Source organism: Aethalodelphis obliquidens, unplaced genomic scaffold, assembly GCF_003676395.1.
Source record: "Aethalodelphis obliquidens isolate GAN/ISIS:26980383/991018 unplaced genomic scaffold, ASM367639v1 scaffold40, whole genome shotgun sequence".
Classification (NCBI taxonomy): domain Eukaryota; kingdom Metazoa; phylum Chordata; class Mammalia; order Artiodactyla; family Delphinidae; genus Aethalodelphis; species Aethalodelphis obliquidens.
In genome coordinates this window covers 6,961,044-6,986,975 of record NW_020837984.1, presented here as the reverse complement: position 1 = coordinate 6,986,975, position 25,932 = coordinate 6,961,044, and the positions used below count along the sequence as shown (strand labels likewise).

Here is a 25,932-nt window from a genome sequence, read left to right as displayed (position 1 = left end):
TTTACATCTGAATTCTTATTTTACTTTTCACTTAAGAAATAATTATAAAAATTAATATTGAGCATGTTTTAATTTTTTCTTCCAGTTTTATTGAGTTATAATTGGCATACAGCACTGTGTAAGTTTAAGGTATATAGCATAATGACTTGACTTACACATATCATGAAATGATTACCACAATAAGTATAGTGAACATCATCTCATATTGATATAAAATTAAAGAAACGGAAAAAAATATTTTTTCCTCGTGATGGGTACTTTACTCTCTCAACAACTTTTTTTTTTTAATTAATTTATTTATTAATTTATGTTTTGGTTGCGTTGGGTCTTCGTTGCTGCACATGAGCTTTCTCTGGTTGTGGCGAGCTGGGGCTACTCTTTGTTGTGGTGTGCGGGCTTCTCATTGTGGTGGCTTCTCTTGTTGCGGAGCACAGGCTCTAGGCTCCCAGGCTTCAGTAGTTGTGGCTTGCGGGCTCTAGAGCACAGGCTCAGTAGTTGTGGCACACAGGCTTAGTTGCTCCACAGCATGTGAGATCTTCCCGGACCAGGGCGGGAACCCATGTCCCCTGCATTGACAGGTGGATTCTTAACCACTGTTCCACCAGGGAAGTCCTCAGTAACTTACAGCAGTGTTAATTACATTTATCATGTTGTGCATTACCTCCTTAGTACGTATGTATCTTATATCTTTTGACTACCAATTCCAGTCCTCCCTCCCCCCCGAACATGTCTTAATGTATTTGACTTTATCCATAAAATGTTGATTCCAGATAGACATTGATTTTTTTTTAAACCTATGGTTGCCTATTTAAAGTATGAATCTAATATTCTTGCTTGCTAGTCAAAGTAATTTTCCTACTTAGTGATCTGAATTTCTTTGAGAATCTTTTTTTTTTTTTTTGGCCACACCATGTGGCTTGTAGGATGTTAGTTCCCCCACGAGGGATTGAGCCTGCACCCTTGGCGGTGAAAGCATGGAATCCTAACCACCACTTGGACAGCCAGGAAATTCCCTGGAATCCTCTTAAATTAAGTTCTGTTTTATGAAATCTGTTTTAATTTTGTTGCTCAGTTATAATGAGAATTAAAGCTCTCTGAAATGAACTGTGCATTTAAGTTTATTTCTAAAAGTAGTATTAGAAACAAAACTTGGTGAATTGTATGGTTTGTTAATTACATCTCAGTAAAATTGTTAAAGAAAAAATAAGTCAAACCTAGTGTCTTCTCGTTAAATTACCGTGACTCATAATTTATTACCAATATTTCATTGATTCTTTTTTGAAGGACTATCAGTGATGTGTTTATAAGTATAATTTTATTGACATCATGTATAAGTAAAGAATAGTTATATATTATTTATAATTTAATTGGCATGTTAATGAATTCGGAGAACCAAATTCTTGTTACTTAAAAGGAAAGGATTTTTTGTTTTAATAGTATCTGAAATAGTGAACATAAAAATCTGTTTGAATTTTGTATTTTCTCTTTGTATTAAGACAACACTCCTCGACCTGGATGCTTTGGCACGACATTTAGCTGACTGTATTCGAAGGTAAAATTTGATGTGAAATTGACAGTTATATTGTTGAGAAAAGATAAAGAACGTAATTTTATGAACTGTCTTGTTTTGCTTGTATTCTTTTTTGTAGCAGGGAGATCCTTGATCATCAGGATGGTAATATAGAAGATGATGGGCTTACAGGACTCCTAAGGCTTGCAACAAGTGTTATTAAACACAAACCACCCTTTAAATTTTCAAGGGAAGGACAGGTTGGTAGTAAGACATCCAAGTATTTATATGAAATAAGATTGAACTTTTTTATATTGTTTCCTTGTATGTGGATATGTTAAATTTCCTTAAACATGCAAAAATGAAGTTTACCAGAACTTTATTACTGGCAGGAACAGTGAACTTTGAATAAGATGAATCCTAGAAATATGAATCTTAGTCTTGTTTTTAGAATGCAGAACAAGTTTTAATTACTATGACTGTATATAGAGAGACAGTCTCTGCTTAATTGTAGATTTTTATAGAATTGAATATTTTGAATTAGTAACTTAACACAATGGAATTAATAAGTAGTCATTTTAGAGTACTTACTGGTTTCATTTCTTAAAGACCCATTTGATATAAAATCTATAATTGACTATTTTATAACACCTAATAACTCTATACCAACAAATGTCTAATTTCTCTTTAGATTACATTATTTACTGTCATTGGCACTTTTGTCATTGCCTTCATTAAGGGAAGTTAGTTACGGTTTGGAGGATTGTTTTCTTGAGGTTACTGATTGTGTTAGGAAACACAGGAATAATGAAAAGAATGGAAGATTGTCCCCATGAGGATAGGCTCAGGGATTCTTAAGATAAACTTAAGGTGACAGTCTTATCTGTCTTAAATCTGTGCTACTACCCTTATTTCACAAAGCCCTGTTTTGTGGGTTTTCTCCTGGATCTTTTAAAATTTTTCTATTACACTCACTGGGAATAACTTGATTTATTTATAGTCTTGCTGGTTGAAGTCTTACATTATATAAACCAATATGTAACTTTTATTCCAAAATATAAATGTATTAATTGATATTTCTGATAACATATCATTGTAAAGCAAAAGTCATTTTAAAGAAAGAAAAAAATTTTTAGGTACTGCTGACAAAAATATTCCTATATATTTTAATTTCATATGATATTTTGGTAATGGCCTTCCAGGAATTTCTATGGCTATATTAAATACATAGGTATATAATTTATATTATGTAAATACTATTCTGTGATTTGTGTTCTTCATTTAAAATGAATCCATCAAAAAAGAGAAAATACATTAAAAAGTTGAATACATAAAGAGAGAAATAATTTAATCTTTATTGACATTTATGTTGTTGGTAGCTGTAAAAAAAAAAAACTGCAGGGAACATCTTTGTATACCTGTTCCATTGTATACTCATATAAATTCTTAAGAGTAAATTTGATTCATTTTAACCAGAATACATCAATTTACAAAAGGCTCTATCAGTTTATACTCCCAGCCACACTGTGTAAGAATGCCACTTTCTCAGACATCCCCACATTCCTTACATGATAAGTCTTTGCCACTTTCACTATTTTAGTTTTATTTCCTTGGTTATTGTTGAAGATGAGTGTCTTTTCATTTATGTATCGTCCACTTGTATTAACTTGCAATTTTCTGTTCATAATCTGCATGTATTCTTTTGTCATTTTTCTTACTTATTTTTGAAAGTTCTTTATTTTGAAAATATCAACTCTTTTCCTGTCACATATGTGCAGGAAATATTTCCAAAAGTTTTGTCTTCATTATTCGTATTTTTTTAAGACCACCTGTTTTTTTTCCTTCTCTCTTTTGTTTATTGATTTATACAATTGATATCTTAGGCAAAATTTTTGAGCTCTTGTGAGGTAGATACTGTCATTAGACGCCATTTTGACAGATGATGAAACTAAGGTATAGACAGGTTAAACAACTTGCTTCACTGAGGACACTCAAGACTCTTTACTTGACCAAGCTTCTAACCACTAAGCAATACTGTCTGCAGGTGTTAAAACCTTAAATACACTGTTCTGTAATATGCTTTTTTCACCTACCTTATAGATTCTCCATATCAGTATATATAGAGTTAATTCATTCTTCGTAACAACTGCATAATATTCTTTTTCTGGAAAGATGTGATATATCTAACTAGCTTCCTAATGTTGAGCATTACCTTACACTACTATAAGTGATGTTGCAGGGAAAATGTTTATACATCCATCATTTAGGAAATCTATAGGAAAAAATTCTAGAAGTAGAAGCTGGTTTACGAGGTATGTACCTTTGTGATTTTGGTCAGAATAACCATGAAGCTCTCTGTGGAGACTGAACTGATTTATGGTCCCACCTACAATGTCTGTGAGCCAAGTGCCAATTTTCCCACATTCCTACCAACCCAGTGTATTATCAAATTTAATTTCTGCTAGTCTGATAAGTGGAAACCATTCTCTTAGTTTTATTTTTCATTTTTTTGTAAGTATGAGTAAGGTTGAGCTTCTTTTCATGTGTTTGAAAGCCATTTATTTGTATTATCTTTTCTCTGACCTGCTCAAATCCTGTCCTTATTTTCCTTTCATGTATATACATGGTCCTTTTCTTGATAATTTGTAGAATTTTTGTATGGAGGAAATTGGCATATGTACTTGGATTTATTTCTGGACTTTCTTTTTCACTCTACAGATCTATTCATTCACCAATACCATATCCTAACTAAGTAGATTCACAGTTTTTAGTTAATATATTGTAGAGATGGTCCATCTTCATTATTACTCCTTTTCAGAATTGTCCCGGTTGTTTATTTTTCCACACAAACTTTAGAATCAGTGTGTCTCATTCTTTCAAAAATTAAAATTCGGATACTTTTTAAATTGGGGTTGTGTTAAATTTATGGATTGATATAGAAAAATTGAAATTATATTAAATTGCCTATACAAGGACAGGATTTGTCTTCTTATTTATAGAAGACCAGTGTTGTGTTTTTCAATTTAATGTTTTCATTTAGAATTTGAATTTTAGGAATTTTTAAATAAGGTTGTTCCTAGGGATTTTCTTTGTTAGGTATCATAAATGCACTCTTTTATTTTGTTTTCTGATGAGTTGTTTATGTGGAGTAAGGATTTTTGTGTGTGAATTTGTTGCAGGCCACCTTAAGTTCACTTACTGTTTGTAGAATTTTTTTCTCAGTTGTCTTTGTGTTTATCTTCAGTATTGTCTTTGATTTTTCATTTGTTTTTAGTTTATTGTCTTCGAGTAGTTTTTTTACTCCTTCATTTTTAAGTCTTAACTCTCTCTGTTCTTTCACCTAATTTTGTCTAGAACCTCCAGAACAGTGTTAAATAATAGTTGTTTTTATTGTTTATTGTTTACTAATAGTTGTTTATTGAGAAGGTTTTAATGTTTGTGTAGTCAAAACTTTAGTTTCCCATTGTGTTTTTGGTGAGATCAGAAACCTTTAGAAGCTTTTTTGCAGGAGAGGTATGTGGTCTGAATTAACATTTTCAAAGCTTTACTCTTGTTCTAGGGGGAGATCTAGACTACAGGTAGAGAACTAGGAGGGCAAGTGTTAGGGTTAGGGGCCCAGTTAAGAAGTTTTGCAGAGGGATGATGATGAAAAGTGGTTGGACTTAGGATATTTATTGAAGATAAGAGTTCACAAGACTTAAATTTTGAGAAGATTGTGAGGTGGGAGAGAGAGAAACTAATCAAGAATGACTTCTCAATTTTAAGCCTGAGAAACTAAGTGAATGATAATGCCATTTACTAAGAAAGGGAAAATTTAGGATAGATAAGATTGGGGGGGATGGGGTATCAAAATCGTTAGTTCTATTTTGGACGTGTTAAATTTGAAATGTCAATTCGGTATCCAAGTGCAGGTGCTTAAGGTGGTTGGTGTTGGTGTATTATTAAGAAGTCGTCCTTATCGCCAAGATACTAAACATAGCTGTGCTACTGTAATATTTTACTTTATTAATTTTTAAAAATGTCATCTAGAATTTATCGAGGAGTAACTGTTTTCTATAAAGAGACTTATAGTAAATATTTTAGGCTTGCCAGGCCACATATGGTCTCCCTCACCACCACCATCACCACCGCTACTGCTGCTTCCTCTCCTTCCTTGCCTCTGCTTCCTCTTTCCTCTTCTTCCTCCCTTCTACTCCCTCTTCCCTTCTTCTAATTCCCCTTTAAGAGTATAAACCCCACTCTTATTTCTACTACCTTGTATAGTACCTAGCAAATATATGTTGAACAAATGGATGATTAAGACTCAGTCCTGATTCTTAAGAACTGACAATCTAATGGTTCATTTGTTCAGCAGGTAATTATTGAGAAGTCTGCCTTATGCAAAATTCGTATGTACCTTCACAAATAATATCATGACTGCTCATGATATTTGTAATTCATGGTAAAAAATAAGAGCCATTAAAGGGATGTGATCAGAGGTATGGAAGATCAGATAGTATTGATGGGATTAGGAAAGGCTTTGAGGAAGATAAAGCTTTTGTAACCAGGATAAAGTCCTTAAGTAGAAAAGTAAGGGAAACATTTAAGTCACAGAAAACAGTATGAATGAAAAATCAGTCCTAGGAAACCACTGAGTATGTGCAGGTTATTGAATGATAAGTTCAGTTTGGCTTGAGCTTGAGGAAATATAGAGGAGGTAATTTGGGGAAACTAGGTGGCCATCTGTTGTGGTCACAGGAGGTTTTGTTTGTTTTGATTTTTTTTTGCGGTACACGGGCCTCTCACTGTTGTGGCCTCTCCCGTTGCGGAGTACAGGCTCCGGACACACAGGCTCAGCGGCCATGGCTCACGGGCCTAGTCACTCCGCGGCATGTGGGATCTTCCCGGACCGGGGCACGAACCCGTGTCCCCTGCATCGGCAGGTGGACTCTCAACCACTGCGCCACCAAGGAAGCCCCAGGAGGTTATTTTTATATGTACAATAAAATAAAAGCATTATTTTTATAATTTAAAAGGGGGGCCTTTCAAGTTTTTGATCAAATAATGTCAGAAATACGCTTTAACAGAATAAATCTAGTAATAGATTGAGAGGCAGCATACTTTTTCAAACTTTTTTTGAAGTGGTCTTCAAACATTTATTGCTCACATATTCTTTAAAGAATTTTGGAAAACCTAGGTGTCCTGTCAACAGATTTTTTAATTTTAAGAAATTTCTAGATTTTTTTCAAGTTTAAGTATTTTTTTAAATTGAAGTTGATATAGAATATATAAGTTACAGGTGAACATCATAGTGATTCACAATTTTTAAAAGTTATACTCCATTTAGAAAAGAAAAGGAAAAAAAAACATTAAAATTTATTTGCTTTGGTTGAGAACAATGAGTCCAGAAAGATCTTTAAAATATAGCACTTACAGAAAAAAATAAATACATAAAAGTTATACTCCATTTATAGTCATTATAAAATATTGGCTACAATTCCTGCATTGTACAGTTTATCCTAGCTTCCAGAGTATTGTTGAAATTGATAAAAATAGTTATTTCCTGTGACTACATGATGTTGTCTTAAATTTCTTCCATATTTAATTATCATTACATTACATGTATTTGGACATGGGCAATCAAAGCAATGTAAATAGACTTTGAATTTTGCCAAGTAAGTATGAAACATTAAAAATGAAATTTTATTGAAATTATGCATTAACAAGAAGGGTATGTGGCTTTTAAAATTAATTCATATAGTTGTAGATGGATATTCCTTATTAAGCTAGAATGACCATGTACTCATTCTCTTCCTACTTTATATTTCTATAGATAGAAGTTGTGAGAAACCTTGTTTCACATTGTTTTACAGTGAGAAACCACAGTGAGAAACCGTGTTTACATACTGTTTACAGTAGGAATGTTCTGTTTTAACAGCGTTATTTAACTCTTTGAATTTCTTCTGAATTACATGTCAAAGATCACACTCTATCATCAGAAATTATTTTTAATATTCTCTCAGGTATCAGTTTGAGGTTCTTCTTTCTGTGAAGTATACTAAAATGGCTGTACCATTATTTATCAAATGGATATGTTAATATATATGTTACTCTTTCACTTAAGGACACCTGCTTTCCTGGTAAACTCAGAGTGAGGAAAATAAAAATATTGTTCATTTCAGCAAGCTTTTACCAATCCTAATGTTTCAATAAAATATTTTTATCACAGGCTTTAAATATGTTTTGTCAATACTTTGGAGCTATGGTTATTTAGCTCATTCAGTTTTCTAGATCTAAACTGATTAGCAAAGATAGTTCATCGTTAAACTAGTTATTTGCTAATTCTGTTCCTGTTTGAGTGAGTGACTTTATTTTCCAGTTCATGTAAATACGTTACTCTGTGTCTCCAAGACAGTCATCTCACCTCTGAATTATAGAATAGACAAGACATAATCTTACTGTCAGTCTGTCAACTATATAAAATAAGCCTCTATTCACCTTCAGTAGTTCTTAGCCAAACGTACCTTTCTTTGCCAAGTCAGGAACTATGCACTGTACTTTCTTTGACAGTAGTGAGATGGAGAAGGTGAGGTCATTAATGGGAAAATATTCTGAATTGTCCTTCATTTGGTACCTGTGTTAGAGGTTCCCTAGACCACTCCCAGATTCACTGATTCACTGGAAGGACTCAAAGACTCAGCGTGTAATTGTATCCATGACAAAGTTTTATTACAGCAAAATAATAGAAAATGAAATCAGCAAAAGAAAAAGCATGGGGCCAAGTGTGGTGAAATGAGGTACGCCCTTCTGAGAGTCCCCTCTCAGTGGGGTTGCATAGGACGTGCTTAATTCCCCCAGCAATGAGTGTGACATGTGTGAGGTGTTGTCTACCAGGATGCTCTCTTCAGCCTAGGAGTCCAGGGATTTTATCAGGGGGTGGGTCATGTAGGCACATAGTACCTGCATAACTGACCACAGTCAATGAAATTCCAGACTCCCAGATAGAAAGCAGGTATTCTGCATAAACGAAATACAGATTGGTACAGTGAGCCACTTTTATCACTTACACGGAAAGTTTTATAACAGAGGAGGGAACTGTTGACCATTCAGGTGTTCAGGTGACAGCCAGGAGCCAACTTTACAATGTAGCCTTTCTAAGGATAGCAGAGTCTCGGTCTTAACAATATTATCTCTTTTCTATACAGTACCCCAGGAGGTTCTATACCCCAGAACAATGTACCTTTGTACTACTTGTGATTGAGATGGGTGAGGGAGATAACTTTCTTTGGAATAGTAGCAAAGGACCAATTAAAGAACAAGTGGGAAATGTGGCCCTTTCTCAGGCAGATTAAATTTAGGGAAAAGTATATCTCGAATGGTAGAGCTTTGCATCTCAGTTTGAACTTCACTGGTATTGAAGTTAAGAGCTTGGTGTTTTAAATCCTTAGTATAACACCTGCCAAATCTGACTCCCGGCAAGGTGCTTAACCTGTTTTGTTTGTTTGTTTTGTTTTGAGGCCTTTGAATAGTATCTTGGCACTTCTAAGTGCTCATTATGGGTACATTGCTGCTTTGGCTGCTACTGCTATTTTAATTATTAGAGTGAAGTAAGGAGAAACTTAAGTAAATGCAGAGGCATTCAAGATAGGGAGTAATGAGTCCTGAACTAACACGCTTGGTCACTGAATGGAGTGGAAAATAATAGCATTGTAGATGTGCCTCTAAGAATGAGCTATAAGGTATCAAGAGGGAGAGAAGAGTGAAGGTGAAGCTCCTCCTCCCATTCCATTTTCCCTAAGAGAAATGAACATTGGGAATACTTTCAGATGATGGTATATGATGCTCCTTTAAGTTTTTAAACAGCCTTTTAATAAATTGTAGATTTTCATATAGTCCATTTTATTCTGTGTAACTTATTAATTTTATTTGGAATATAGTTAATTTCCAAGTTTAGATAATATACTTGGTCTTTCTTTTTTTTTCCAGGAATTTTTAAGAGATATCTTCAATCTCCTGTTTTTGTTGCCTAGTCTAAAAGATAGACAACAGCCAAAGTGCAAATCACATTCTTCGAGAGCTGCTGCTTATGATTTGTTAGTGGAGATGGTAAAGGGATCTGTCGAAAACTACAGATTAATACATAACTGGGTTATGGCACAACACATGCAGTGTGAGCATTCTTCTTTTCCTTTAACCTTTCTAAATTTCGTTTGTAGAAATGAGATTTTGTAGGGCATGATTTAAAGAAAGAATTCCCCATTCGTACATTTTAACATTATAAACTGTTGTTGCTAGGACATACTGAAGTTAAAAAGTAAACATTAGTTTTTGGGAAAAAAACAGTTGTGATGGACTTTTTAGAGATATGTGAAATACTTTGGCATTTTGGGGTTAAATAATTTAGTGCCAAGTAAAGACAAGTTTTGGCAGTCCTTTGAATATTTAGGAATAAATTAGTTTTACTATGTGTTCTTACCAATTTTTTAAATTACCATGTTTTATGTATATGAACTAAATAAGTAATAGATGTAGTGGCTGTTAATGAAAGCAGAATATATTATGTTTAATTGTTTGGGGGGGCATCCTTTCCTCCCTCTTTTTTCAGCAGCTCATGCACCTTATAAATGGGACTACTGGCCTCATGAAGATGTCCGTGCTGAGTGTAGATTTGTTGGCCTGACTAACCTTGGAGCTACTTGTTACTTGGCTTCTACTATTCAGCAACTTTACATGATACCCGAGGCAAGACAGGCTGTCTTCACTGCTAAGGTACAGTTTTCCTTACTTTAAAAATTAAAACTATAGGGACTTCCCTGGTGGTGCAGTGGTTAAGAATCCGCCTGCCAATGCAGGGGACACGGGTTCAATCCCTGGTCCAGGAAGATCCCACATGCCGTGGAGCAACTAAGCCTGTGCACCGCAACTTTTGAGTGTGTGCTCTGGAGCCCGTGAGCCACAACTACTGAGCCCGCACGCCACAACTACTGAAGCCCAAGTGCTCTAGGGCCTGCATGCCGCAACTACTGAGCCCGCACGCTGCAGCTACTAAAGCCTGCGTGCCTAGAGCCCATGCTCCTCAACAAGAGAAGCCACCGCACTGAGAAGCCTGCACACTGCAATGAAGAGTAGTCCCCACTCGCTGCAACTAGAGAAAGCACGCATGCAGCAGTGAAGACCCAACACAGCCAAAAAAAAAAAAAAATTAAAACTACAAAACAAAATTTTAAAAATTCGTTGATAAATCTTGATTCAATTTAGTAAAATATTGTTTGAGAAAATAATTTGAGTTAAAATTGACAAACTTTGGGCTTCCCTGGTGGTGCAGTGGTTAAGAATCCACCTGCCATTGCAAGGGACACGGGTTCGAGCCCTGGTCCGGGAAGATCCTACATGCCGCAGAGCGACTAAGCCCTTGCGCCACAAATACTGAGCCTGCGCTCTAGGGCCCGTTTGCTACAACTACTGAAGCTCACACGCCTAGAGCCCATGCTCCGCCACAGGAGAAGTCACTGCAGTTAGAAGCCTGCGGACCAAAACAAAGAGTAGCTCCCACTCGCTGCAACTAGAGAAAGCTCACACACAGCAGCAAAGACCCAATGCAGTTAAAAATAAATTAAATTAAATTAAAAAAATTTTTTGACGAAATTTGATACTACTAGCTAACATGTATATTTTAATTATTTTTACATTTCAATTGATTACTCCAAACACTGTAGTATAATTTCTTTATTTATCAAAGGAAAACACAGTTGTAGAATATACACACTCAGTGTATCAAATGAACACGATATTTTCAGTAAAAATAAATGCAAATTTTAATTATATAGAAAATAAGCAAAGCCTAAAACAAAGTAGGAAATTAGTACCAGAATCACTGAACTTATGTATCCTAAAGTAAATTTGTGGCCTAGTATATTTGAGTAGGCTTTGCTTATGTTATTTTTGTTAACTTGTGCATTGTAGTTTTCATTTTTTGTTTACCATGGGCTATTTTTTAGTTTGCCTTCTGCACTGCTTTTAGAATTTTTTGGCAGCCTTTTTTTTTTTAAATAAATTTATTTTATTTATTTATTTTTGGCTGCATTGGGTCTTCGTTGCTGCATGCAGGCTTTCTCTAGTTGCAATGAGCCGGGGCTACTCTTCGTTGCGGTGCGTGGGCTTCTCATTGCGGTGGCTTCTCTTGTTGCAGAGCACAGGCTGTAGGTGCACGGGCTTCAGTAGTTGTGGCTCGCGGGCTCTAGAGCACAGGCTCAGTAGTTGTGGCACACAGACTTAGTTGCTCGGCGGCATATGGGATCTTCCCAGACCAGGGCTCGAACCCGTGTCCCCTGCATTGGCAGGCGGATTCTTAACCACTGTGCCACCAGGGAAGCCCTGGCAGACTTTCTTTATCCTTGCACTTGGGTTTTTATTTTCTTCCATCATGTCATCTAGATGTCCTTGCATTTTTCCCCCCTTACAAAGTATTGCAATTCTTTATTTATCTTCAGTGAATCCTTACTACGTTTAAGTTATGCTTCAGGGTCTCTAAAGCATACTCAGTATACTCAAGTGGGTTCGTTTTTTGGTTTTAGTTAAATTGATATTTTTTAAGTTGATCATCTAACTGACTATTAGAAATAGTTGAATAATTGATTTCATTTAGCATGTGGAAATTTTTGTGACTAAATTTGGTTGCCCCCATCTGTATAATTTTATAGAACCACTTATCAAAGAAGCATGTATTCATTGATTTTCTTGTTTAGGTGGTGACTTGACCACAATTTGTAGTTTCTCTTCCTTATATTTAATGATAATCTTTTAGCCATTAGCACTGTCAGGAATTAGTGTGTAGCAACAGAAAAAACAATCAGATGTGCTAACTGTGAATGAGTCTCAGAAATGGTATTTTTGGTTAAAAACTAAATTTTTTTAACCTATTCCTATGTCTCTACATTCCTATGTCTCCTATGTATTTTTGGTTAAAAACTAAATTTTTTTTAACCTATTCCTATGTCTCTACATAAGGAATTCTTACAGAATAGAATTATTTTCTTTTCTGATTTTTCACAGAGAGATTAAAGAAAACTACATGTATTTTACTTGTGGTAGAATATACACAATGTAAAATTTATCCTATTAACCATGTATAAGTGTACAGTTCTGCGGTATTAAGTATACTCAGATTGCACCCATCACCACCATCAATCTCCAGAATTTTTTCACCTCCTCCAGGTGAAACTGTACCCATTAGATACTTTACTCCCCATTCTCCCTTCACCCATACCCTTTGCAGCCATTATTCTACTTCCTGTGTCTATGAATTTGACTACTCTAGGTACCTCATATAAGTGGAATGATACAATATTAGCCCCTTTGTGACTGGCTTATTTCACTTAGCATAATGTCTTCAAGATTCATCCACTTCTTCAAAATTTGAATCTCAATTAATGTCCTTGAATATTTAGAGGACTTTAAAAGATCTTGGCCAGTAGTACCCTGCAGTGTTAAGGATCTGCTGCTCTAGAAAAAAATAAAGATATGACTAGATGAGGGTGCGATGTCATTTGTTAATATAATATACTCTTTAATGTGTGGATTTATTTGTGGAAAAGGTGTTTTCTGTTCTTGCAAAATCGCCAACTTGTAAATGCTTCTGTTCAGCATTGAACCAAAAAGTGCTGATCTGGAAAGCAGTTTTAAGATCTCTTTATTCAGTTTCCTTACATAATAGTGATAGCCATATCTGTATAATGAACAAAGTACTCCAATTTTTAAAATGCTAAAATTGTTAACGAAAAAATACTGTGCTTTTCCTCCATATGGCTAAAAGAATGAAAACAGTGTTAAGCACATTGTAATACTTTCTTTTCTAGAATGTCTAATTTACCATCATCAGTATGTCTTAATGGAAAGTTTTTTCTTAATTTACAGTATTCCGAAGATATGAAGCACAAGACCACTCTCCTGGAGCTTCAAAAAATGTTTACATATTTAATGGTATGTTTGAGAATTGGGTATGGAAAACTAATTAGATATACCCATTGACCAAAGGTGAAAACGTTAATTGGAGTTCATTTGTATTGGCCTGTCCTGACCATATACTCTTATTTTTCCAATTGACTTTGTCAGTTGCTGATGCTCTTTGTCATAGTGCATTTTAACTGTCATATTTCAGTCATCTACATTTTGTTAATTTATCCTTCGAAGAATTTCTTGTATCTGATCCATTTTTCATCAGAAGGTCACACCTCCCCCCTTAGTCTTAGGGTTTTCCAACTGATTTTTCTTTGTCCTTCTTAATTTCCACCCCCAAAACTATAAAAGTAATTAATCTTTAAAAAATAGCAAATCTTAATATTATTACTCCCCTAGTTAAAACTCTTTATTATGAAAAGAATAGTATTCAGGTTCAGTCAGGATGGCACACATCCCCTGTGATTCTGCCCCTTCCCTTCAACCTCCTTTCTTGTCCCTCCCCACATCCAGCCTCACCCTGTAGTAACTGTAAGCCTTTTGAAGCCCATCACCCTTTTGCTTCATCACTTGTGCAGTTATTTATGCTGCTTCTACTGCCTGTGGCACTCTTCCAATAGTACTCCTCTCCATTTTCTTCCATTTATCATCCTTCAGGAATCAACTTGGTTTTTTTGAGAAAGGCTGTCCTCTAAGAGACCAAAAATTCCACAGAGTATCTCCATGTCACCATAATTCTGTTGTACCAGCACTTGTATTGAAAGTTACTTATCTCACCTATTAGAATTTGGAGGACAAAGATCTTACCGTATTTATTCAAACCATGTATTTCAGCTTGTGAGACTTAATAAATGAGATTTTTTTTTTTTTTTGGCGGTACGCGGGCCTCTCACTGTTGTGGCCTCTCCCGTTGCGGAGCACAGGCTCCGGATGCGCAGGCTCAGCGGCCATGGCTCACGGGCCCAGCCGCTCCGCGGCATGTGGGACCTTCCCGGACCAGGGCATGAACCCGTGTCCCCTGCATCGGCAGGCGGACTCTCAACCACTGCACCACCAGGGAAGCCCATAAATGAGATTTTTAACAAAATAAAAAGGTTTGTTAGTTATCCCTTGATTCCACTTATAATCTCCTTTTAACAGAGTTGGGACATGGTATTTGAACTGGCAAAGCACTTTTACTGCTATTTTAAACTACTACTAAACCAAGGTTCAGTTGATAGGAGAACTTATGCACCCTGCAAAGGCTTTGTATTTTATGCTTCACAATACAAACCTCCATCCTTTGAATCCCAAATTTCTTCCTAGAAATTCCTAGGCTTAAAAAATAAAAATTTCTTAACTTACGGTCATTTAAGCATCTTCTGGCACCGAGACTATTAAACTGAAAAGGCAATGAGAATCAAACAGAAATGAAATAGAAGAGAGCATTTTCATAATTTCTTTGTAGATTTACTACCTGTTTCTTTGTTGTTCATTCAATAACCTTGTGATAATTTTTATTTTTATTTGAGATCTAGATTTATTTGATTGTTTTATAATCCTCCTCCTCACCACCTGCCTTTTCTTTCACAGGAGAGTGAATGCAAAGCATATAATCCTAGACCCTTTTGTAAAACATACACCATGGATAAGCAGCCTCTGAACACTGGGGAGCAGAAAGATATGACTGAGTTTTTTACTGATCTGATTACTAAAATTGAAGAAATGTCTCCAGAACTGGTTAGTACCAGAACACTCAAGTTTCTTGGAAATTTTTACAGATTTGCTTAATTTTAAATTACTGACTTCCGTTTGTATTTTTTTTAAAGAAAAATACTGTCAAAAGTTTGTTTGGAGGTGTAATTACAAACAATGTTGTATCCTTGGTAAGTATTCTCCCTGTTCTTTGCTTTTTGGAAATCTTAATGTATATTTTAGCTTATTATAATTTACCAATTTTTGGCTATTGATTGACTAGGATTGTGAACATGTTAGTCAGACAGCTGAAGAGTTTTACACCGTGAGGTGCCAGGTGGCTGATATGAAGAACATTTATGTGAGTAATGTTGTATATATTTTTAATTTTTTTTCTGCTTTTAACTGTTTGTGTATAGCAGGCTTATGTTTGTTACCTTAGGAGAAAATTAACTTTCACATTTTCACCTATTTTCTTCTTGTGATGCTACTCAAATAAAAATTAAAGGTAGATCACAAAGCTGATTTTTCCCAATCAAAATTTAAATACTTGAGTTTTTTTTTAATGTAGTAAGATTCAGAGCACCTTGTCAATATTTTTACTAAATTTAAGCGTTTGCTTTTTTAAAAAAATGTTTTCCTCTGTGCATTCTGCCCAAATTGTAATTAATGCTTTTTGTATTTTTGCATGCTGTAAACAATAATGTGAAACTCTTAAGTGTGGTTTTATACACAGGAATCTCTTGATGAAGTTACTATTAAAGATACTTTAGAAGGTGACAACATGTATACTTGTTCTCATTGCGGGAAGAAAGTACGAGCTGAAAAAAGGTATGCTTTTTGAAACGTAATTTTCGTCATTTTGATAAATCATCAAATAGAAGTAAAACACAAACTTAGGATAAATTAATGTTAAACTTTTATGAAAATTATGTGATTAAGGTTATGGTCAGCTGCTTGGAACTCATTCTTATGCAGCAATTTTTCATTCAGTTATGCAAGTAAACTTTCAGGCACTCTTAAATCTTTTCAGATTTTTTTTTTCCTTTTTATTAAGCAAATACTTACCAAGGTCTATATGATTGCTTAGCTCTCTGCCGTGCACTCAGTGGGGCATGATAAAGAGTCTACTCATGAACTGAAGACCTCTGAATCTGTAAAGTGAGAGATGTTTTTTCTTAAGAGCCAGCCATAAGATGCTTGGTTTAGGACAGAGTAGTTGGTTGGGTAAAGATGTTTCAGTCCTACCGATGAACATTGAAATTAGATTGAAAGAGCATCTTATGTAGTTCGTTACTAGGAACTACAAAGGCAGAGAAGTAGTCTGGTTAGATTCAGGTCATCTCTTCAGATCTGTTTATATCTTAATGCATGGTTTCACTGCCCTCCACAAGTCCTTTAGTGATTCTTAGCTGTCAGGGTAAAGTTCATACTCTAACATTATACACAAGGCCCTTCATATCTTGACTTCTTTATACTTCGTAACCTCATCATTTACCAGTCTCCCAAATAAACAATAATGATGAATTTTTAGACTTCTTATTCCATCTGCTTGTGACATCTTTCCCCTATGTTCCTCAACTCCCTAAATTTCCTATTTAAAAGAGAAACTAAGCTCTTGCTTTAAACAAATTTTGTTATAAATCCTATATACACTGAAGAATTATTCCCTGAAATTCATATTTTTCATAAATCCAAGTTTTTAAGTATATTTTGTTTAAACTGAAAAAAAGTTTTTTTAAACCTGAACTAGCAGTAAGTCATACCATATGATTTAGGTAATCAATTAGGTAATGTTATTATTGTGGCTGTAATATGAGGCAACACTCGTTGAACGCTGTTTGCCAGGCAGCATTCTAAAAGTAGTAAGGAGTAGGCACTTTAACTTCCATTTACAAATCAGGAATTAAGCTCTGAGAGGTTAAGTAACTTTTTTAGGGTCATGTATCTAGTAAATGATACAGTCAAGCTTTGCAATTCTGCTGTACAAAAATAAATGCTTATTTAAGGTGGAAAAGAAAACTCTGAACCAAAAACCTCCTTGCCTTTGAAATATGATGTGACTCCTTTTTATGCTTCCATAGCACCTTTCATAGCTTCATCATGGCATATACCATAGTCCCCTGTAGGTTTTTCATTTGTTTTCCTCTCTAGACACAGGAAAGTCCTTTCAGAATGGAAAAAGTCATGTAAGAGGGGGATAGATAGATAGATAGATAGGTTGATTGATTGATTGATAGATTTAATAAGAGCATGATTTAGAGTACTGTTTATTATTTACTCTGAATTGAATATTGAAATAAGTGTAGTGTAAATGTAATTGATAATAGCTAGAGTACTTCTGAAAGATAATTTTTAACAAATCTTGTTCTTGTCTTTCAGAGCATGTTTTAAGAAATTGCCTCGGATTCTGAGTTTCAATACTATGAGGTATACATTTAATATGGTCACAATGATGAAAGAGAAAGTGAACACACATTTTTCCTTCCCATTACGTTTGGATATGACACCCTATACAGAAGATTTTCTTATGCGAAAGAGTGACAGGAAAGAAGGTAATGGAAAATCTTTCTCTTGCCTATGTTTATTGTAAGTCTTCATGACAAGATAGTCATATTTATAAAGTTGTAATCAACTACACATTTAACAAAATCAAACTGAATCTTATAAAGGAGAATATTTTTAAAGACAATATGGCATATTCAGTCAGTTGGCCCGTAAACGTTTTGTATCTACTAGGAGTGTGTTCTAGGCACCTTTCCAAGTGAATGAGATAAACATGGTTCCTGCCCTTGAAGAACTTAAGTCTATTGGGCATGGCATATATTAAACAAGGAATTATAAACATGAAGTGTTGTCAAATAGTGAATGTATCACAGATTGAGGGGAATCAGGGAGGGCTTTCAGGAGAAGGTGACATTTAAGCAGAGCCTGAGTAAGAGCTAGAGTGAGAGGAGTGGAGAAACTCTAGTGGGGGGCAGGGGGCTGATGAGGGGGTTGATGAGATAGGCAAAAGGGTGGCAGCCAGATTAGTTTTTTTGTAAGCCATGTTAATAATTTTGATTTTTATTTCAATGTGAAACCATTGGAAAATTTTAAGCAGGGAACTGAGATAACCAGGTTGGATCTTGGAAAAGGTTATTCTGACTATAACAATAGAAATGGATTAGAGGATGATAAAAGGAGTGTGGGGAGGCTGTTATGGTAAACCACAGTAATAGTAGCACAGATGAGAAAGCATACCAACCAGTAGGGTTGGAGAGAAGCACATGGCGATAGAGTTAGTAGAACTTGATGATTGAATGAATAAATGAATCGAACAAAGTTATTGAACACCTATCCACTATTTAATTTGCTATTATAGTAATAGGAATATAGTGACAACAAAGAACAAGGTCTCTGCCCCTATGAAGCTTACAGTTTAGTCAGTCTACTACTAGAGGAAGGAGAAGTCAAGAAAGGTTTCTGGCTTGATCAGTTAGGTGAATAGTGGGATCAGTATTTCAGGATCTCAAGAAGGAGGGAGTGTGGTCAGAGTATTGAATACTAAATAAAGAAAAGGAACAGTTCCAGTGAGACCATGAGGGAAAATTATCTAACATGTTGAAGATCTCTGGTTATCAGACCAATTTAATTTGGGTGTTGCAGTAGGAAGGTGGATTGCAGCGAATTTAAAATGGCACTTGGTTGGTAAGTAGTTACCTCCAAATTGCTATTATTACGTCCATAAGACCAGTGATTTTTGAACATCTGTATGTATGTCCCAAGGACCATGATGAGGAATGGAAATAGGTGAGAGGAGAGAAGAAAGCAGAATAGGGCCAGCTCATACCTTTTCCATTCTTCTTTAGCCAAGAGAAGTTCCATTTTACATAAGAGTCCTGGCAATGTTTTGTTTGTATAGAAAGTTATGCTGATGTAAATTTTTAAGATTTGAAGAGCCACCATATTATAAGTTATAAGAAAGAGAACCATATTTTAATCTTTATACTGCATTGCCGGGCACTTAATGAGCATCCAGTAAATGTTTTACTCTCACTAAATGGGAGCTGAGAGGTATAAACAATGAGTGTGGGCTACTCTTTCAAGAGAGGAACATATCTTTCTTTGAAGAGAGAGGATGGTGACTGTGGCTGTGAAGTGATACAGGGTTAAGGGAGGGAACTTTAAAGTTAGAATTGCAGTATGTTTAGAAGTTACAGGAAATGAGGTAGAAGAGGTAAGTTTGAAAATAGAGACAAAGTTAAGAAGTTGGCATTGTATATATACATCCTACTTTTTAGAACATTTTCAAACCATTTGTAAAATTATAGCAAGACTGCATAGTAACTGCTTCACTGTGTTTTTCATAATGTCTCCATGTGTGGAAATACCAAAAATTTATGCCAAGATAAAGGAATTTATTAAGCCACAAGTGATGCATTCAGAGTCAGATTCTAGTACATCCAAACTCCTCAGTCACTGCTCTGACACTCTCAGCCATTTCCTCCTCTTCACCTAATTGTTGCTTCAATTTTCAGGTTAGACTGTGCACTCAGGTTAACCAAATCTGCTCTCACTTATTTGCTTCTGATTATACCTTTCCTTTTGTGATGATGGAAATACAGATCGTAAATCATACATCTTCTGGAGTTTTTTCTTAATATCTCTTGTAATAACTTTTCAAATTGAAATCTCTGTGGGTGGGAAGTATATGTTTTGTTTATTTTGTTTCTGTCTACATAAAGCTCCTAATACATAGTGTTTTCTATTAACTGGGAAAACAGTTGGAAGCATGCTGCCAGTACAATGCTCCATTTTCCTTAGCATGAGACTAACAGGCATAAATATGTTAATACTTTTCAGATCTTGCGTTTGCCTGCTCCTAATAAAGGTAATACAAAATGCTTCATTCAGATTTATCTATTTCAAAAGGAAGAGCCAGATTAAGCAAAAAGAATATATTTTACATTTACATATTACATGGAGATTGTCCCTAGTTACGCACTGACACATGGTTGTTTTTCCAGTGATTTGTGTAAATGTTCCTTAAAATTGTAGGCTATGAATGGTGAATGACTAGCATATAGGATTGTTTTGTACCTATTTGAATATATAAAGTATCTGTGCCTATTTCTGTGCATAAAGTTTAGTATATAAAGTGATTCTAAGATATCACTGTGTGCAGTTTTCAAAATTATTGCCATTATTTTATGTAAATCATTCCAGGTTTTAAGGAAGTCAGTGATCATTCAAAAGACACAGAGAGCTATGAGTATGACTTGATAGGAGTGACTGTTCACACAGGAACAGCAGATGGTGGACACTATTACAGCTTCATTAGAGATATAGTCAATCCACATGCTTATAAAAACAATAAATGGTGAGTTTTAAATATTTTATTCTTGGGATTTAAAAAAATCTTTCTTCTTCTGTTTTTAAAATATAAGCTTATGATAGTTTTCTTCTTGAGATACGTTTTCGGATTTTAGTTTTCTAAAAACTTTATAGTTGGGAAAGGGGGCACATAAAATGTTTAAATGAAAGCTTTCAAAAGACAATATGAATCCATCCTTAAACTTTATACATCTCCAGACTCTTTTGAGAATTTGATAAATTCTCGCCTAAGAAAAATGAATACACTCAAAGTTTGGCACACAACTTTAGATTCACAGACAATATTGCACCTTCCAAATCTTACCTACCTGTGTTCACTTATTCCAGAACTGTTAACTGAATGCCTTTTATAGGGTGGCCACAAAGTCCTTATGTATTCCAGTTAGAAAATAACCTGCATACTCAATTTTCTTCACCTTACCTTTCCCTTCTGACACACATTCTTTTTATCATCTTTCATCAAGTTAATGGCTGGAAGTCATTCAGTCAGTCCTTAATAGCTGGTTTTTGGTCCTCGGATGTTGTTGAATAAAGTCTCATGTATAGAGACTATTGATGTGCTAGACATTGTTCTAAATATTGGGGATATTGCTGTGAACAAAGTGTACATTGGTAAATTGATCTGCACTTAATAGAACAGTTTCGTTGAAATATTTCTCACTCTTTAAACCATCATATCCATGGTATCTTTACTTTTTTTTGTCCATTTGAATATAAATTTTGAAATGGCATCTTTATCGTTGTAAGTTTTCCAAACTCTTAATGTTTTCTGTCCGATAGCTTTACATGTTAGAAAGTTATGCAAACTTTTTATTCCTTGCTTTTATGAACTCTTTTGTTACTCTGAGGTTATGAATAGATCTATCAGATTTTAAGGTGGTTATGACTATGTTGTGAAATTATATTCCCAATTTCTAGTGGATTAGAATTGTCGAAACAAGAGCTTAGTTAGAATTTACTACATATTAATAAGTTTGATCAATATTTGTAATATATTAGAAAGTAATCTAAATATTTTAAAAAGAGACACAATACAGATATATTACATATATACTTGATCAATACTATATGCTCTGCTTTAGGTATCTTTTTAATGATGCTGAGGTAAAACCTTTTGATTCTGCTCAACTTGCTTCTGAATGTTTTGGTGGAGAGATGACGGTAAGTTTTATTCAAAAGTTATAAATGGTTCATGACTTTCTAAGTGCTTTGCAGTATCATAAAATCCAATAGCAGAGTCATGTAACTTTCTCCTAATTCCTATAATTAAATCTAAAATGTATTTTTTTTGTTGTTTAGTATAGTTTAGTATGTTTGGAGCATATACCAGACACTGGAAAATATTTTTTTTTGAAAATATATTTTAAATTACTATTTCTTCAACTGATTAAGAGGGTCTGATTAAGAAGGGTTAAGACTTACAATTGAAAAATAATAGTATAGGAATTGAATTACATTTCCACAAGACATCATGATTAAATAAGTTGTTTACTTTAATGCTTTGGGATTAGAACAGAAAGAAATTACTCTTTATTGAATAATTACTTTATTGAGTAAGTACTTACTATGAGAAATCTTTGACAAGGAAGTTGGCTTAAGCTAAACTTTAAAGATTGTTCCTTTAGTGCTTTCAATAACAGAGGCAACAACCTAGTTATTACTGGTGACAGGATAGAAAAAGATTATCTGTTTTGTAATTGTCAGTTAAGATATAAGAAAAGACAATTAGGTTGGAGTAGTGCTATAATAATTTCACTTCTTCATATGCAGTTTACCCTAGTACCAATTTTCTGAAAACTTTAAAAATAGCCTGTTGATTCTCACAAGTATTAAAAAGTAATTTCTATTTCATAAAGAAGCTCAGATAAAGTTATATTTCCCTTTAATAGCCATGTTTATTGTGAAATAACTGGTCACATTCTGGATTTTAATGAAAAGACTTTCTTAACTGCTCTTTGATGCTCTTATGTACTATTCTGAATAGAAAAGGAAAATTAGACAAATACCTAACACTTGGAAAATGAGTAGAAGAAGGAAGGAAATAATGAGTTACCATTGAAGCCATAACTAAATCTATTGCATCTCTAGATGTTATTCCTAGAATATTTCCTCAGAAAAAAAAAAAGAAAAGATAAACAAGTAAACAGTGCAAAACTCTTCTTTTAAAAGGTAGTTTTTCAGATTGCATGCCCACTTTATTAAGTTTTATATATTTGAAGAGAAATTAAGGAAAAAATCCCATTCACCATTGCAACAAAAAGAATAAAAATCCCTAGGAATAAACCTACCTACGGAGGTAAAAGACCTGTACTCAGAAAACTGTAAGACACTGATGAAAGAAATCAAAGATGACACAAACAGATGGAGAGATATACCATGTTCTTGGATTGGAAGAATCAATATTGTGAAAATGACTATACTACCCAAAGCAATCTACAGATTCAGTGTAATCCCTATCAAACTACCCATGGCATTCTTCACAGAATTAGAACAAAAAATCTTACAATTCATATGGAAACACAAAAGACCCTGAATAGCCAAAGCAATCTTGAGAAAGAAAAATGGAGCTGGAGGAATCAGGCTCCCCGACTTCAAACTATACCAAAAGGTACAGTAATCAAGACAGTATGGTACTGGCACAAAAACAGAAATATAGATCAATGGTACAGGATAGAATGCCCAGAGGTAAACCCAGGCACATATGGGCACCTAATTTACAACAAAGGAGGCAGGAACATACAATGGAGAAAAGACAGCCTCTTCAATGAGTGGTGCTGAGAAAACTGGACAGCTACATGTAAAAGAATGAAATTAGAACACTACCTAACACCATACACAAAAATAAACTCCAAATGCATTAAAGACTTATATGTAAGACCAGACACTATAAAACTTTTAGAGGAAAACGTAGGAAAAACACTCTTTGACATAAACCACAGCAAGATCTTTCTTGACACACCTCCTAGAGTAACAGAAATAAAAACAAAAATAAACAAATGGGACTTAATTAAACTTAAAAGCTTTTGCACAGCAAAGGAAACCATAAAGAAGACAATAAGACAACCCTCAGAATGGGAGAAAATATTTGCAAATGAAACAACAGACAGAGGATTCATCTCCAAAATATAAAAACAGCTCATGGAGTTCAATATCAAAAAAAACCAAACAATCCAGTTAGAAAATGGGCGGAAGACCTAAATAGACATTTCACCAAGGAAGACTTAGAGACAGCCAAGAGGCACATGAAAAGATGCTCAACATCACTAATTATTAGAGAAATGCAAATCAAAACTACAGTGAGGTATCACCTCATGCCGGTCAGAATGGCCATTATCAAAAAAGCTAGAAACAATAAATGCTGGAAAGGGTGTGGTGAAAAGGGAACCCTCCTACACTGCTGGTGGGAATGTAAATTGATACAGCCACTATAGAAAATAGAACTGCCATATGACCCAGCAATCCCACTACTGGGCATATACCCTGAGAAAACCATAATTCAAAAAGAGACATGCACCAGGGCTTCCCTGGTGGCGCAGTGGTTGAGAGTCCACCTGCCGATGCAGGGGACACGGGTTCGTGCCCCGGTCCGGGAGGATCCCACATGCCGCGGAGCGGCTGGGCCTGTGAACCATGGCCGCTGAGCCTGCACGTCCGGAGCCTGTGCTCCGCAACGGGAGAGGCCACAGCAGTGAGAGGCCCGCGTACTGCAAAAAAAAAAAAGAGAGACATGCATCACAGTGTTCATTGCAGCACTATTTACAATAGCCAGGACATGGAACCAACCTAAATGTCCATTGACAGATGAATGGATAAAGAAGATGTGGCACATATATACAATGGAATATTACTCAGCTATAAAAAAAATGAAATTCAGTTACTTGTAGTGAGGTGGATGGACCTAGACTCTGACATACAGAATGAAGTAAGTCAGAAAGAGAAAAACAAATACTGTAGGCTAACGCACATATATGGAATCAAAAAAAGAAAATAATACTGATGAACCTAGTTGCAGGGCAGGAATAAAGGGGTAGGCATAGAGAACGGACTTGATGACATGGGGTGGGAGGGCGAAGCTGGGGCGAAGTGAGAGTAGCGTCAACATATATACACTACTGAATGTGAAATAGTTGGCTGGTGGGAAGCAGCAGCATAGCACAGGGAGATCAACTTGGTGCTTTGCGATGACCTAGAGGGGTGGGATAGGGAGGATGAGAGGGAGGCTCGAGAGGGAGGGGATATGAGGGCGGGGATATGGGGTTGTCTGTATGCATATGGCTGATACACTTTGTTGTGCAACAGAAACTAACAAGGTATTGTGAAGCAATTATATTCCAATAAAGATTTATTTAAAAAGTAGTTTTTCAGATTGCAAGTCCATTTTATTAAGCTTTATATTATTGATGGTAAAGTACCTTAAAAATGTTTTGAATCTTTTTTTTAAAGTACTACTCCTATCCAAAAACTTCTATTAAAGATTTTTCTGAATATAATGCTATTTGAGAACTATTTACAAAGTTGCTATAAAGTATAAAATAGCTATTTATGAAATATTTTATATATAAATATAGCTGAGTGTACCCATTTCTTAAAGAAGGAAAACTTTCATTTTTTTAAACAGACCAAGACTTATGATTCTGTTACAGATAAATTTATGGATTTCTCCTTCGAAAAGGTAACCATTTCTTTCATGTATAATTGTACATTGTTTTCTGACTTCCATGTTATCTACTTTTATAGTTATACTATGTCAAAATGAAAATATACTTTTTTTTCCCTCTTAAAAGACACACAGTGCTTATATGCTGTTTTACAAACGCATGGAACCAGAGGAAGAAAATGGCAAAGAATACAAATTTGATGTTTCATCTGAATTACTAGAGGTATGAGTTAATTTAACTTTAGCAACAATTTAAAAGCATGTTAAGTATTTATGCAAGTATTAGTTCTAGAATATAAAAGCAGGCTATATAAACAGCATCATTAGTATCTGTAATCCGAGGTAGACCTTAACCCTCTTCACAAATAGTCTCGGTAATACTGACATACAACAGGTGAATGTAAACTGAAAGAGATTAAAGGGAGTGGAAAACAATTATTAGTAACACTGAAGAAAAGTAAGAAAGGTAAAAATGGTTGATGGAATAAGCTCAAGCTCACAATTAACTTGTATGGTTGGTGATATTCTTGGATTGGGTGGTAGGACTGTGAATGTTCCTTTTCTTACGCTTCATATTATACACAAGCGTACAGTGTATTTTAAATGCATTTAAAATATGTATTATATATATTTTAATATGTGTCTCATTTGTAGTAATGAGCTCTCTTCGTTTCATAATGTAGTTACGTGATAATGTTAGGGGTTTATAAAAAGTGTGCACACTCAATGTATGTTGTGTCATTGTTGTAAACTGACTCGGCCAAAAGTAAAAAAAAAAAAA

General features: G+C 34.9%; 1 protein-coding gene across 7 annotated transcripts in view; it reads left to right on the top strand.

The window, feature by feature from the left end:
• The window catches only part of USP34 (ubiquitin specific peptidase 34), a 231,649-nt gene that overhangs the window by 163,690 nt on the left and 42,027 nt on the right, over positions 1-25,932 (top strand). For 6 of the 7 annotated variants that reach the window (XM_027131781.1, XM_027131778.1, XM_027131782.1 and 3 more), the window contains 14 exons: positions 1,497-1,552; positions 1,650-1,770; positions 9,476-9,659; positions 10,095-10,258; positions 13,403-13,468; positions 15,017-15,163; positions 15,253-15,309; positions 15,402-15,479; positions 15,855-15,949; positions 17,501-17,673; positions 20,327-20,480; positions 21,577-21,655; positions 25,113-25,166; positions 25,279-25,374. In XM_027131781.1, coding sequence (XP_026987582.1) covers positions 1,497-1,552; positions 1,650-1,770; positions 9,476-9,659; positions 10,095-10,258; positions 13,403-13,468; positions 15,017-15,163; positions 15,253-15,309; positions 15,402-15,479; positions 15,855-15,949; positions 17,501-17,673; positions 20,327-20,480; positions 21,577-21,655; positions 25,113-25,166; positions 25,279-25,374 — 1,524 coding nt within the window. The remainder of the gene's footprint in view (positions 1-1,496; positions 1,553-1,649; positions 1,771-9,475; positions 9,660-10,094; positions 10,259-13,402; positions 13,469-15,016; positions 15,164-15,252; positions 15,310-15,401; positions 15,480-15,854; positions 15,950-17,500; positions 17,674-20,326; positions 20,481-21,576; positions 21,656-25,112; positions 25,167-25,278; positions 25,375-25,932) is intronic. The other variant, XM_027131779.1, reaches the window with a different exon arrangement.